The sequence below is a fragment of the Tamandua tetradactyla genome, chromosome 26 (assembly GCF_023851605.1).
Source record: "Tamandua tetradactyla isolate mTamTet1 chromosome 26, mTamTet1.pri, whole genome shotgun sequence".
NCBI classification, from domain to species: Eukaryota; Metazoa; Chordata; class Mammalia; order Pilosa; family Myrmecophagidae; genus Tamandua; species Tamandua tetradactyla.
The window spans coordinates 7,623,131-7,638,397 of NC_135352.1; the positions used below are offsets into that span (position 1 = coordinate 7,623,131).

At 36.8% G+C, this 15,267-nt stretch overlaps 1 protein-coding gene across 8 annotated transcripts in view; it reads right to left on the reverse strand.

Annotated features, from left to right (window-relative positions):
* UNC5D (unc-5 netrin receptor D) overlaps nt 1-15,267 on the reverse strand; it is a 523,673-nt gene that overhangs the window by 98,361 nt on the left and 410,045 nt on the right. For 4 of the 8 annotated variants that reach the window (XM_077144156.1, XM_077144154.1, XM_077144155.1 and 1 more), the window contains exons 5-7: nt 8,437-8,617; nt 7,418-7,585; nt 5,478-5,642 (exon numbers count right to left, since the gene is read on the reverse strand). In XM_077144156.1, coding sequence (XP_077000271.1) covers nt 5,478-5,642; nt 7,418-7,585; nt 8,437-8,617 — 514 coding nt within the window. The remainder of the gene's footprint in view (nt 1-5,477; nt 5,643-7,417; nt 7,586-8,436; nt 8,618-15,267) is intronic. The other 4 variants (XM_077144160.1, XM_077144158.1, XM_077144159.1 and 1 more) reach the window with 1 other exon arrangement.

Below are 15,267 nucleotides of genomic sequence, written 5' to 3' on the forward strand. Positions count from 1 at the left end.
AATACAATACATTAGGGACTAGCTAGTGTCTGTCTTCAATCAGTAACTCTAATACTATGTGTCATTCTAATGGTTGAAGGCTAGTAGTCATAAATTTTCCCATAGAACAGGTCCAATTGGTAGCTGATAGGAAAGGTTATTATTGTGATTATCTTAAATACAACCAGTCTACAAACCCCCTGCAGAACACAAGGACCTAAAGATATCTCTCTGTTTTCTTCTAAGAGTTCTATAAGTTTAGCCCCTGTATTTAGTTCTTTGATCCTATTTTGAGCTAATTTTTGTTCATAGTGTAAGGTAGGGTCCACCTTCATTATTTTGCATATGACTATCCAGTTCTACCAGTACCATACGTTGAAGAAACTATTTTTCTCCCTTTAGTGGACTTGGCGTCTTTGTCAAAGTTAGGTTGGCCAAAGGTGTGAGCGTTCATTTCTCAAATCCCAATTTGATTATATTGTTCTATAGGTGTATGCTTTTGCCAACACCATGCTGTTTTGATTACTGTAACTTTCTAAGAAGTTTTAAAATCAGGAAGTATGAGTCCATTAACTTTATCCTTTTTCAAGATGGTTTTGGCTGTTTGGATTTTTTCTCTTTAATTACTCTTCATATTGTTCACTATTAGTGTATTTAAACACCACTTATTTTTGCATGTTGATCTTGAACACTGCCACTTTGCTGAATATGTTTATTAGATCTAGTAGCTTTATTGTGTATCTTGAAAGATTCACTATGTACAGGATTTTATCATCTGTAAATAGGAAGAATTTCATTTTTTTTTTCCTATTTGAATGCTTTTTATTTATTTTTCTTGACTAACTGCTATGGCAAAAACTTCCAATACAATGTTGAATAACGGTGATGAGCATGGGTTTCCTTGACTTGTTCCTGATAATATGGGGAAAGCTTTCAGTTTTTCATCATTGAATATGACATTAGCTGTAGATTTTTCATATATGCCATTTACCATGTTACAGAGGTTTCCATCTATTCCTAGTTTTCTAATTGTTCTTAATCAAGAAGAAATGTTGAATTTTGTCATGGCTTTTCTGCATCAATTGAAACGATCATGTTCCTCCATTCTGTTAATGTGTTGTATTATGTTGTTTGATATTCTTATGTTGAAACTCTCCTGCATAATTGCAGATCCTATTTGATCATGGTGTAAATCCCTTTAATGTGCTCTTGGGTTTGGTTTGCAGGTATCTTGTTGAGGATTTTTGCATCTACAATCATGACAGATATAGTTTATTTTTCTTGTGATATCTTTATCTGGCTTTAGTATTAGGGGGTTGTTGATGTATGCATTATTTATTTATTTATTTATTTATTTATTTATTTATTTATTTATTTATTTGCATGGGCAGGCACCGGGAATCAAACCCGGGTCTCCGGCATGGCAGGCGAGAACTCTGCCTGCTGAGCCACCATGGTCCACCCTCTCTATGGATTTTTAAACTTCTATTTCATTTATTTCTGCTGTGATATTTCTTTCTTTCTTTCTTTCTGCTCACTTTAAGTTCAGTTTACTGTTCTTTTACTAATTTTCCAGTTATGTAGGTAGGTCTCTGTGCTTTCTTCTTTTTTAAATATAAGCATTTAGACTATAAATTTTCTTCCGAGCATTGCCTATGCTGTGTCCTACAAGTTTTGATATGTTATCACTTTCATTTGCCTCTAGATATTTCCTGATTTCCCTTGTAATTTCTTCTTTGACTCATTGATTGTTTAAGAGTGTGTTTAACTTCTAGATTTTTGTGAGTTTTCCAGTTCACCCTCTGCTATTAATTTCTAGTTTAAATCCATTGGGGTCAGAGAAGATGCTTTGTATAATTTTAAACTTTTAATATTTATTGAGACATGTTTTGTGACATAGCATGTGGTCTGTCCTGGAGAATAATCCATGTGCACTTGAGAAGAACTTGTATTTTGCTGTTTCAGGGTGCAGTTTTCTCTGTATAGCTATTAGGTCTAGCTTATTTATCAGATTTCTCAAGTTCTCCATTTCCATATTGATCTTCTGGGTAGATGTTTTATCCATTGATGAAGTGGTATATTAAAGTCTCCACCTATTAATGTAGACTTGTTCTCCCTTTACTTTTGTCAATGTTTGTCTCACGTATTTTGTAGCACTATGGTTAGGTGTTTAAAGGTTTATGATAGTTATTTCTTCTTAATATATTGAGACTTTTTAGTAACCTTATTTCTTCTTGATGTATTGACACTTTATTTTGTCAGATACAAGTATGGCTATTCCAGCTCATATTTTATTACTATTTGCAAGGATCATCTTTTTCCATCCTTTCACTGTCAACTGACTTGTGCGTTTGGGTCTAAGTCTCTTGTTGGATTATGTTATTTTTCATTGTGTCATCCATGGCATGTGATTGGAGAGTTCAATGCATTTATGTTGTGTAATTACTGGTTAGGCAGGAACTACTTCAGTCATTTTGCCCTTAAATTCTTAAAAGGTATATATTTTATGTCACTGTTTTCCTTTATTGTAGCCTTTTTGCATAGTGTATCTTTTGTGATGTAACTGATTAATCCCTATTCATTTCCATTTCTATATATATATTTTTAAGTACTTTCTTTGTGGTTACCCCAGGGTATGTGTTAAATAACCCAAGTCTCTAACCTACCACCTTGGAAAGATACCAACTTAATTTCAATAGCATACAAAGTTTCTCCTTCTAAATTCATCTTTATGTTCTTTTTGTTACACCATACCTTTTCTTACATTTTTCATGCTCATCAAAGGAATTATGATTATTTCTTATTCACTTGTATTCTAAATCTTACAGGAAATAAAGAGTATTAGAGTTATATATGGAGGATACAAAACTGGCTTGCGTTTTCCTAAATAATTACCTTTAGTGGAGATCTTCACTTATTTATATTGCTCCAAGCTCCTCTCTCTTGTCCTTTCCTTTCAACCTGAGAACTCCCCTCAGAATTTGATATAGAGCAAGTATTTTTGGTGACAAACTCTGTTTTTGTTTATCCATGAATGCCATGAACTCTTCCTCACTTTTGAAGGACAATTTTATTAGATAAAGAATTTTTGGGTGGCAATATTTATCTTTCAGTACCTTAAAAATGTCATACCACTGACTTCAGGATTCTATGGTTTCAGATGAGAAATCAGAACCTTGTCTTATAGACAGTTCCTTGCATGAAAAGCATTACTTTTCTCTTGTTGGTTTCAGAATTCTCTCTTTATCTCTGGCTTTTGAGGTTTTCAATAGCATGTGTCTTCGCGTGCATCTATTAAGGTTTATCATGTCTGGAGTTTATTGAGTTTCTTAAACATGTATATTTATGTCTTTCCTATGATTTGGGGAATTTTCTGCCATTCATTCCTCAAATTTCTTTCTTTTTCAGTGCATGGGCCAGGAATTGAACCCAGGTCTCCCTCATGGCAGGCAAGCACTCCACCACTGAACCACCTGTGTACCCCTCAAATACTCTTTCTGCTCCTTTTTCTTCCTCTACTTCTAAGAGTTCCCATAATGCATATTTTGGTATGTTTTATGTTGTAACACATGTCCCTCAGGTTCTGCTCACTTGAAAAATTCTTTTCTCTTTCTGCTCTTGTGACTGTATGATTTTCATTGTCTTATCTTCTAGTTCACTGATTCTTTCCTTTGCCTGTCCAAATCTGCTGCTGAGTGCCTCTAATGTATTTTTAACCTCCATTATTGTATTTTTCGTCCCCATAAATTCTGCTGTATTCCTTTTTTGAGCTTTTAAATTCTCTTTATTTAAATATTGTCTTTTTAATATCCTTTAGCTCTATCTCTATGTTTATTTCACTTTTATCCATATTTGCTTTATTTTCTTGAATTGATTTAGGATATTTGATTGAATATCTTTGATTAGTTTTTCTAATATCTGTGTTTCTTCTGAAGTTTTAAATTTTTGCCTTGAACCATTTCTTCCTGTTCCTTTGTATGGTTTGTGATCTTTTGTTGATAGATGAGTATTTGATTATTTTGATATGCTCATTCTGGAAGTCAGTTTCTTCCTGTGGCATAGGGTTTTACTGAAGATTGGCTGTGTGTTAAGACTCTTCTTCAGCAGCCATTCCACTTTATCCTGATCCTTTAGAATAGACCATATTTAACAGGTCAGATTTTCTGGAGTCTTTCTGTGCCCATTACTTATGCTTGGCATATGTAGAAACTATTATGTGTAAATGTTTTCCCTCCACAAGAGGATTTCCTTTCCTCTGTCCTTCCTTTGAAATCCTGGGCTATTCTCTGGGGGTTTTTTTATGTAAAATTTCCTCCCCAGCAGCATGCTTAGACTCACTCTGTCTTGGATGCCTCCTGCCTTACCATGTTCAGTTTTCTCCATTTTGGTGTGAAGGTTTTCCACCTTCAGTAGCCTCCACATTGAGGGATCTCACCCCATGGAGCCAGAGGGGGTCACTCTTAAAGAAACACCCCATTTTATATTTAGGTGCACTATCATTAAGAAGTGGGAGGGTGCACAGCCTACCGATGTTCTGCCTTGGGTCTTCCTTGTTTCTGAATGACGGCTTTGTGTGTACATTTTCACTGACCAGTAGGACCCCGCATTGGGCCTCTGTGGTTGTGGGTCTTGCCTAGAGCTGCTCTCATTCTTTTTGTTTTGCTGGTGTTGGGTTTTTTTTTTTTTCCTTTGTTTCAGAGCTTCTGGAGATTTTCTCCAGTCTCTATCATCCCCCAGAGTTCCTTGCAAGCAAAATCTGCCTTTTTATTTAGCTGTACCTAAGGGAAACATTACCAGGGATGCCTTAAGCCATCATTTGATGATATAACTCTAAAATGTCCTCTGTTTGGGGGACTTCCATGCAGAGAAGTTAAGCAGTTAACTAACTCACCAGTGGTCGCAAAGCAATCAAAGGATGACATCAATTAAAACCTGTCTCTGTTAGACTCTATTTAATCCTCCCATTCTATTTCTTAGTTTTCCAGAGAAAACTGACACAAAGCTATCCGCCTCTTCAGGTGTATTTTTTCCCATTGGTAAAATAACAGTGACAACATGTATCCCATGCCATACAGTAAATCCCTGAAGTTTTATTAAATGCTTTATAGTGCTATGAAGTCATTTATAGAGAAATATAAGCATAGATTGATCCATATCAGAATTTTACCAAATCTAAATATGGTGGCTCCTCAAAGGAATAGGGAGAGTTGCTAAACTAAAAATCTAAAACATTTCTTAAATTGTTTATCTTAAAATGTCATCCCATTGGATTAATATGTATATGCATGTATTGCACTCACAGTGATAAAATATTTTAAATTGCCATCTCTACTAAACATGCATTTGTCTGTTTTTCCATATCTTATTTCCTTTTGCTCTTAGAAATTTTGTTATAAAATTTTTGATGAAATTAATGGTCTGAGATTTTTTTTTTTAATTATAGACAAAAAAAAATGTTTAAATATGTTTAACTTAGGAGGTTAAACAGAAGGTGTTACCTAGAATGCAGAGACCATCTGTGCAGTTTTCAGATTCCTGGTTTAAACCTTCACAGAACTTGCCCCCGTTTCTTGGGGGTGGTGCTGTGCACTCTCGGATCCTCAAATGCTCACACTCTGGACTGCAGACTGACCATTCACTCCACACTTCCCAGCTTCCATCCACTTCAAAGGGAAACAAAAGAAACCACCATTAGAATGAATCAAGCAGTTGTCAGAAGACTCACCCCAGGACTGCTGTTGTTCTTAGAGCTGGATTTTAAAGAAATAACCACCACAACAAAAGCAAACTTGTATGTCAATGTATCTTCTCTCCATGGTTTCTTTCCTAAAGAGATACCCTAACAAAAGCAGTGGTATAATTCGTTTGCTATTTCAGGATGAGACCTGTTACTGAATTGAGGCAAGCAACCAGCGCCCTTAGATTGGCTTTGGTTTGGATAATGATGTCATTATTCATTCTTTGCCAGTCTTTCATGCCCAACTACATCTTAGATGGATTGACACCGTGTACAGTAACCACTGTTAATCAGCCACATCCTTATGGGTTGACATTTCAGTTTAGAATAGAGAGGAATATGAACTATCTTTAAGCCCTAGGAGCCCCTAAACAATAAAAAGTTAAACCCAAATATATTGATAGTATTAAACTAAAATAGGTCAGTAAAACCCCAAGATACCAGGACTTACATAAATAGAATTTCTTGGGTCATGCATTGCTGTTGTCCGTAGAAATGAACACAGTGAAAAGTTATTTCCAGTAAAAATCAAACCTACTTTTGAGATTATGGCAACCGTTTGCAGCAATTGTCCCATTACCTCCGAGGGATAGTCCAACCATGCTTATGCGGGTTAAGATATTGCAATTTTTAATCAAAGCAATTAGTAAAGAATAGATTAATATAAAAATATTGAACTTGCAATTAAATGTCTGAGCCCTTATCTTGATTCTGTCAACTTATTGCCTGAACAACCCTGGGCAAATCACATAGCCTCAACTGGGGATCATAAAACTCACAACACAGAGCTAAATATTACATGTGTAAAATTATCTTGCACAGTACCTGGCACATAGTAAGCACTCAATAAATGTTTGTTGAATGTGAGTATAAAATGAAATTCCGAGAACATGGTGCTAGCGAGAGCCTCATCGTGGCTTTAAATGAAACTGAATTTCAATTTTTAAAGAAATAAGGCTCTAGTCTAATGTCCTTGGAGTTAACATTCTGTAGTTCATGTGAGACCCAGGATCAATTTATTTCTCAGTGGGAGATTATACTTTCCATAAATAAAGTCATCTTCCTTCTCATCTATTTCTCATTGTATAAATTGGGTTAGAGCCAGTGAGAGATGAACAAAGTAACTTACGAAAGCCATCTTTGGTAAATTAAGTATCTTTTTATTCAGAAAGGAAGAGGAGCATAGAACAAATATAAAATAGAGACTGTTGTGATCATATACAATCTTTGCCAATTGTGTTGAAACAAAATACAAAGCTACAACTGGTAAAGTTCGTTGATAGGTATCTGATGACAGAGTCAAACATTTGCAACCTGCTATTTTGTGCTTGCAGAGAACTCACCTAATCTCTGCTAGCTATTAGACAAATGCACTCCATAAATTGGGAGAACCCAAGGAGAGAAGGGGTTAGCCCAACCAAACACTGGTAGTATAAAAATATGCCAAAGCATTTGGCTTACTGTTGGTGAGCATCCAGTGTCATTGCACATTAAAAAAACTGGTCCCAAAACATTGCACAGAGGTCTTTCACCCATGCTCTTGCCATTACAATGAGCTCCCCATCAACACCTTAGATAAAGGTGCCAATCTAAGAACTTGGGAGAGGTTAACTTTGGAAAGGAAGCTTATATTGACTGCTTCACACCAGCTTAAAAGTGTTGGTGGATCAAAAGGGAAAATGGAATCTTCAGATATCTCACCAGGACAAAGAGAAGTGCAGGTTATTTTCTGCACTGACATTCCCTCACAAAAGGCTCCACCATTGAGAGGAGCTGGATTGGTGCAGGTCCGGGAGCGTTTCTGCCATCCTCTACCACAGCGAACATTGCAGGCTGACCACTCTGTCCAGGAAGACCAGCCTCCATTCACTGAGAGAGAAAAGTGGGGAGAGGAGAAAAAAAGGAGAGATGTTTTTATTGATTGCCTACTATGTGCAAGCCACTGTGCCAGGTGTTGTGAGTCGGGCAGCTGGGGGTCAAGAGACTGTGCAGATCTAACAGGCTCATCCATCGTAATCCAACAGTATTGAGAGATCCAACCTCATCTCTGCCCCTCAGTCTACTCATCTGTAACATGAGAGATGCACAAAATTTCCTTTGCCAGGAAATTATGAAAAATACAAAGAACTCATCAACATATCTCTAAAGCACTTGAAAATCCACAGGATAGAAAGGAAAGATCAGCATTTGAATTTTTATTACTGGAAGTGCTTCAAAAATAGGAGAAGGGGGATGCCTTCATTTAATAGCAGGAACTTCTATACAATGCCTGAGATGTTCAACAAGTAGTAATGTTTGTTATGGGTGGATTTCGTATGCCCAGAAAAGAAATGATTGACAGCATCTCTGGGTGGGGGAGGTGGGTGGATATTGCATTGGGGAAGAATTGGAAAGCAGAAGTTGCTCACCTCAATCTTTTCCACATATAAACACAATGGTAGAAAATAAACAACTTTTCATTTATTTTAAAAAGAGAGAGATTGAAAATGTCACTGACATCTCATGAAGTCCTATTTGGGGTGGAATGACAAACACATTAATTGTAATAGGAGGGGTGTTTTCTCACCTGCCAAATGGGGGAGGCGAGACAAAGTGTGGCATGGATGGCCTCCCGGTTCCTTTTGGCTCTGAACATGGAAAGTTTTAATAAAAGATTCTATCTCACCACTTCTCTGGTTTCCGCCCTCCCCATTTACTCCTGGCCTTTGGGCTGATCTTACCATAAACCACCACTGTGGCTGACAAGCTTCTCCTCTTGGCCACGATGTTGGCAGCCATGCACGTGTAATTTCCCGAGTCCGAGAGCCGAGCCTGTCTGATGATCAGGTTGTGATCAGCCCTGGTGTCTATGTTCTCATCTTGTTCAGAGTCGATGGGCTCCTCATTCTTCAGCCATTCCACCTGGAAGAAGGGAGGGATGCTTATTTAATAAAACATTAAACATTAAGGAATCTTTTCTGGAACTGGAAGTGGGCAGTTCTGTTGAGCAGGAGAGAGATGTACCCAAAGCATGGAGCGAAATAAATGAATTGCTTTTCTTTATTTCAGGTCCCATTCCTTCTCTTCAGTAAATTCAGCTTAGTCAGAAAATGAACGCTCAAGTGAGTAAAGTGGAAGCAGGAAAAGAGCACCAATGTCTTGCTGACTTTTACCCATTTTCTAAAAATGCATTGGAAGAGAGAAAAAAGTGACTGCAATTAAGCCATTTCATTTTGTTATAATTCTGATGATGATGCTTCAATAATTGGTCCAAAATGGAGCTCAGAAAATCCACAAATATATGCAGAACTTGTGCTTTGTGATGAGAAGATATTATATTGCCTTACAAGGTTTAATATCAATATGCTTGCATGGAAACAAGGTTTATTAAATGCAGGACAATGCATAAAAACTACAGTAACATAGGCAAAAAGAAAATAAATATAAATTAAAGCTTGGTGCTCACTAGTTTTGAGAGCATATGTTTGCTTGGTGGCCACCTATGGGCTACTCTTCAGTGATTCAACAGACATTTAGTATGATCTTATAGTACAAAGTTGTAGGCTAGACACCCTGACACATTTAAAACCTATCCTCTCTTCCTCAGGAGCTCACCTTCCCTGCCCTCTGACCACAAACTATTCCCATCTTAGATATATTTTCTCCCAGTCTGCTACAGGGGAATCTATTTTCTTCTTCCAGGTTTTACCGTAATCCCAACTGTGATGATTTTGAAGCTTTATGGACCCCGGAAAAGTATATTCTTAAGTTAATCCATTCCTTGGGTATAGACCTGTTATGGGTAGGACCTTTTAATTAGGTTATCTCGTTTGAGATGTGACCCACCTCATTCAAGGTAGATCTTACTCCTCTTACTGGAGTCCTTTATAACAAGATAAAAGCCACAGAGAAGTGAAGAGATGAAATTGAGAGGCTCACAGAGTAATGAAAATGTTCAAAAATCGATTGTAGTGCCAAAGGCAGAGCTATATGATGACAGGGTGAGCCGCTGATTGCACGATTTGGATGATTAGATGATATGTGAATGGATAATATATCTCAATAAAATTGCATTTTAAAAGTGTATCATCACTTAAGCTTGAAGCTGATGATAGTGGAGATAATGGGAGACTGGGGTTTAAATGATGTCAAACTTTCTGTGATCAAGACTAAATTATAGTGACATCAGAGGACCCTCAAGGACATGGCCGTGACAGAGCACACTAGTGCTAAGTTCACACCTTGAAGACTTTGCACATCCAAAGCTTAGAGTCAGTGCTATGGTCCCATTCCTTAATTTGAGAAGAAACCCAAGGGTCAAAACATATCTGAGTAGTGACTCTATGAAAAATAGAGATCAGGACAATCACACAATAATATAGAAAAAATTGATTCATCTCAGAACTATAACCTAAACCAGATAACTATGTTGGGAAGAGGAAGGCAGATGAAAAGCTTGTATAGGTGTGCTGGGTTTTGGGTTGCATGAAAGAACAAAATGCATGCAAGATACTTAGAAATACAGAGATATACTCCCAACATAACTGCCAATAAAACCGGAAGTGGATAATCACAGGGAGGGAAAGAACCATGATGGGGAAGCTATGGACAGGATATTGTGTGTCACAACAAATATTATATATTATTTTATATTCTTTGACATAATTTTGATACAACTTAAGATAAATGAAGAAATAGAATTATACGGAATGAAAAAAAAAAAAAGCCCCAGAGAAGCTAAGACTAGGCCCACAGAAAACAGGAAAAAAACCACAGGTGGAAAAGCTAGAAGCTGAAGCAATGAAACCCAGGAGAGAAGAACCAGCAGATGTAGCCATGTGCCTTGCTATCTGACAGAGGAGCCCAAGCTTGTTAGTAACCAGTCTGTAGAGAAGGCATCATCCTGTTGATGCTTTAATTCGGGCATTTTCACAGGTTTAGAACTGTACATTTTTAAGTTAATAAATCCCCATTGTTAAAAGCCAGTCCATTTCAGGTTTGTTGTATTTCATCAGCTTTAGCAAACCGAAACACCATCCCTGGCCAACCTCTCTTTCCTTGAATACCTGAGGAAGACACAGATGGAAAAAACTTCTGCATCCAATATCCACAATTCCCCCAAGTTGGGGTGCCCCTCCCTTAGTTCTTCTATTTCATGATACAAGTTGTTTTCTCCCCGAACTAACATCTTTCTTTCCTTGTTCGTCACATGCTTACATTTCTAAGCAACATCTCCACTCCTTTTGTTTGTCAATAACCTGCTGCAGTCATTAGCATGTGTAAAATACAGAAATTTGCAGGATGCATAAAAACTGTAATTTAACACAGAAAGCAATGGCAGTGACTACACCAAGGAAACATCATACAGCAGCATATGCATCAAGGGCATTTCCTCACATCCCACCCAATATTAGCATAGATAATTGAAAGGTGGTCTTAGAATAAGGTACCTCATTTCATTTGAAATTTAAATGAAAGAATTCTAATTTACTACCAACAAACAGATGGCATCTGTTACGTAACACTTTGGTTTAATCATAATTTGTTGGTCTATAAAAAGAGGTTTACTTAGAAGAAAACCTATATGATCCTTAAGTATTCCTTGACTATCACCTCATTACAGAGAGTTGAGAGTACTAAAAATGACCACAATCCAAAGTTCACCCCAGAAGAAGTCAACTTGGGAAAAGAAAATGCTACCAAACAGCCAAAATGAGAGATCTGAGATCTACTTTAAAACATAAAGAATACCTATAAAAGCGCACGGTGGGCAGGGTCATTAAAGATGTAAACCCCACCACCATTTCCAGGCTCACTGAAGGCATCCTCAGGTTACAGCCTGGATACTGAAATAGTAATAAAGACCCAGACTCCAAAAATACCCCTCTATTTAACAAAGCAAGATAATGGAACCAATTTTAAAAGTCATCTGATTGCTAGCCTGTGGAACGAAGTCCCTTACTTCCCACTCAGATTGCATATTTCAGGCATTCCTTGATTCGTGACAAATACTCAGAAATTTATTGAACATCGGTGGTTGTGCAAAGGGCTGGGAAAAGTGAAGTAATCAAAAGCAACGCGGTCTCCATTCTTCCATGGATCTTACCCTTAAAATATGGGTAAGGCATAATATAAGCAATTAACCACATCTCCACCAAAACCTAAGAGCTGGGAGTGATATTGTTATGAATATCTGGGATGAAATACTCCACAACCAATGAAATTGGATTTTTTAAATCATCATCACAGTATATCACTGGAAAGAACACCGCTTTTTCCACTTGGTATAAGTCTGGGCAACTTTGTTCCAACCTCACATTCCTCTAGGTCAGAAATTCAGGATGCAAATCACCTGGTTTCCCGCTGCATGACTCCCTAGCTATTTGAAGCAACCAGAAAGCTTTCCTCTTTTTGCAAAAGTTCCCCAAAAAGTTTATTCTGGAAGTAGGGAAAGTCTGGCACTGGTTCATATGTAAATTATTTGTAGTGAGTACACTGCCAAAAAAAAAGAGATCTGGGGGCAGCACTACTGGAAACCTAAAACCAAAAGGAGTCCCAGCAATCTGGGAATCAGAGGAGGCATAAGGAGAAATTAAAACCACATACACCAACTAGAGCTTTAGCTTCAAATTGGAAACATATTTTAAAAAATTATTTTAAAAATGGCCAACAAACTAGGAAAAATATTTGCCACAAATCTGAGTGATACAAGGTGAGTGATACAATCTGAATAATATAAATAATATAAAAAATCAAACTCTATTATAAGTTGATTATAAAAACCCATCCAGTAAATATAGTATAAAACTGCATCTATAATTCATTGAAAAAAAAACGATTTGTCATTAAACATCTCAATAAATGTCCAACATCAGTAATTAAAAAGTTGAAAATAGTATAACGAGATTTTCCCTACCATACAACAAAAATTAAAATTACACACACACTCACACACGGTTATTGTTTTTGTTTGTCTTTCCTGGGTGTTCAGAGCATGGGTCATCTCACCTATTGCTATTCTTTCATTTTGCTTTTCTGCTGCTTTTGCCATAGATTCTTAACTAATTTTTCTGCTGCTTCCAATCAATGTTGATTCTCCATAAAAGGATCAGATCATGTTACCTTCTAGTTTGAAATCCTTCAATGACCTTGAATTCCATTTATCAAAATCCCAAAACCTTGACCAAGGCTAACCAAGTCCTTCTGCAGTCTGGCCCCGATCTACCTTGGATCCTCCAACTAACCCAATGTTCACTCCACTCCAGCCTTACTGAACGCCTTCTTACTTCCAGAAATTCCAAATCAAGTTCCAACTTCAGGGCCTTAATGCATGCTGGCTTATTTGTCTGGAAGGTTTTTCCCATAGGCTCAATCCCATTTTGGCATTCAGAGCTCAACTTAAATACTACCTTCTCAGAGAGAAAATAGCACGCCCCCTTCATTCCCCCACCCTGCTTTAATTTCCTTCATAATATGTGTATACATCTGATGGTCTTGAAGATAATATTGCATTTTTTAAAAATTATGGATTCACAAAGGAATTTAGTAATTTATCTAGGAATTTACCAAAAGAAAAGATTAGAGGAACAAATAGATTATTTTTGGGTTGCAATAAATTATTTTATTTGGGTTCCAATAAATTATTTTTGGGTTGCATATACCCACACCTACTTCCCCCCACAAAGCATGCCAAATAATAGAGCTTTGTTTAAATAAATAGAGTTTCAACAATATGACTTTGTATTATGTAGTCACTAAGAATCATAATTTCAGCTAGTGGAGAGGCTGAAAATATTCTTAAAATATGAAAGAGTCAAAATGCAAAATTGTATATTAAGTATTATCATAAATTTGTAAAACCAAAAAAAAAAGAATAACAAACACATACACACTTAAAAATGATTGAAAGAAAATACGTGTTTTAAGAGAATACTAGAGATAACCAGCCTTTTCTTTCTTGTAGTTAATTGTGGCATATTACAAGAAAGGTTTTATTAATCTGGAAAAATCACTTTGGCTTAAAAACTCTTCTTCTTATCATGTAGCACAGTGATTTCAACTATATATTAAAAAATAGATTGCTTCTTCAATTCAAAGCTTATATGCATGGCCAAAATGAAAAAGGGATAAACAAGGAGAGAGTTTATGACTGTTATAGATGTGAGGGACACAAGACTGAATCAGCGCAGCCATACCCCAGGCCACTGCTGGGTAACTCAAGGGGGAGGAGGCAATGCCCATCTTGGCCATCTATGTGAATCATGCCACAACCCGCGCTGCCATGCAGTGCACTCCTGCTATAGCATCTACCTTCGCCCAACCCATAGATATGTGCCTCATAGACATACACTATGATAATCTGTTACTGAGTTTTCCCAAATCATAATATGAAAAACATCGACATAAGATAAATGAGGTGTCATAGGTGCATATGTGTATGCACGCACGTGTGTGCATGTGTTGTATGTATTCTGGTACATTTAGTGTTTCTGGTATCATGACTGAGGTCTATCAATCCAGTTACGGTTATAAACAATCAGCATGTTAGTAGACTCCCTAACTATGGGGCTATTTGCTTTTTTTTATTTGTAACCTAAAGTTTATCCATTTAATGGGTGACAGGATCTTAATGAGGAAATCAGTTTGGTATTTTCTGGTCTTATAAAAATGACAAATTGCCCTTGGATTTATGCATTTGTCACTTAGAGACATTTTAAAGCATTTTTGATGAGCTTAAGAGCTCCTAATGTAGGAAAGTTTAATAAATAAGATAAGGAGAAGCATTCTCTATGCCAACAATTGCAAACTCACATGTTCCTGGAGGCCAGAGAGGTAACATAAATTAGTGAAATGGTGCAGGGTGCAAGACACGGAAGGGCACTGCTTGCATATTAAAGACAAGGGCTTGTCTTCATTTCCACAAAGAAATGAGCTCATTCTCATTTTTTCTTAAAAAATGTTGCACTTTCTGTCTCCTTTTCTTTTTCTACTTTAGATAAAGACATGGGTGAAGAAAAATATTTGTCTATTACAGAGAAATAATGATGGCGCAATGAAAAATGAGAATGAACTCATTTTTGCTTAAAAATATCTTTTGCTTTTAATTTATCATGGCGGGCTTCAAATTTATATTTATCCATGGACAATGTAGCCTGAGAATCAGGTAGTTTGGGGAAGTAACGGTAATTGTGGCAAAAAGTAGACTACACAACCTGTGCAAATGTGCAACCACTAGTCAAGTTCAGACTATCCTTACCATGTGAGAATACAAACCCAGTGTAGTCAGACCTATTTTTCATGAGAAACTAGGAATATGCATTTCTGTGTAATATATCTTGATTTGGACACAATGGTTCAGATCTTACAAAATGTATTGTGAAGTTCAAATAAAAACATATCCATGAAGCATATATAGATCTGCCACCTCCTCTCCACAGAAAATTAGGAACAACAGTTTTTTTGACCCTTAATGAATATTATCACAAAGTGGAGCTCAATGCCCTTCACCAGTTAATTCTTTTTCATTAAATCTGGTTTCTCCACCATCCCAGGTGGTTACAGTTCATATGTGT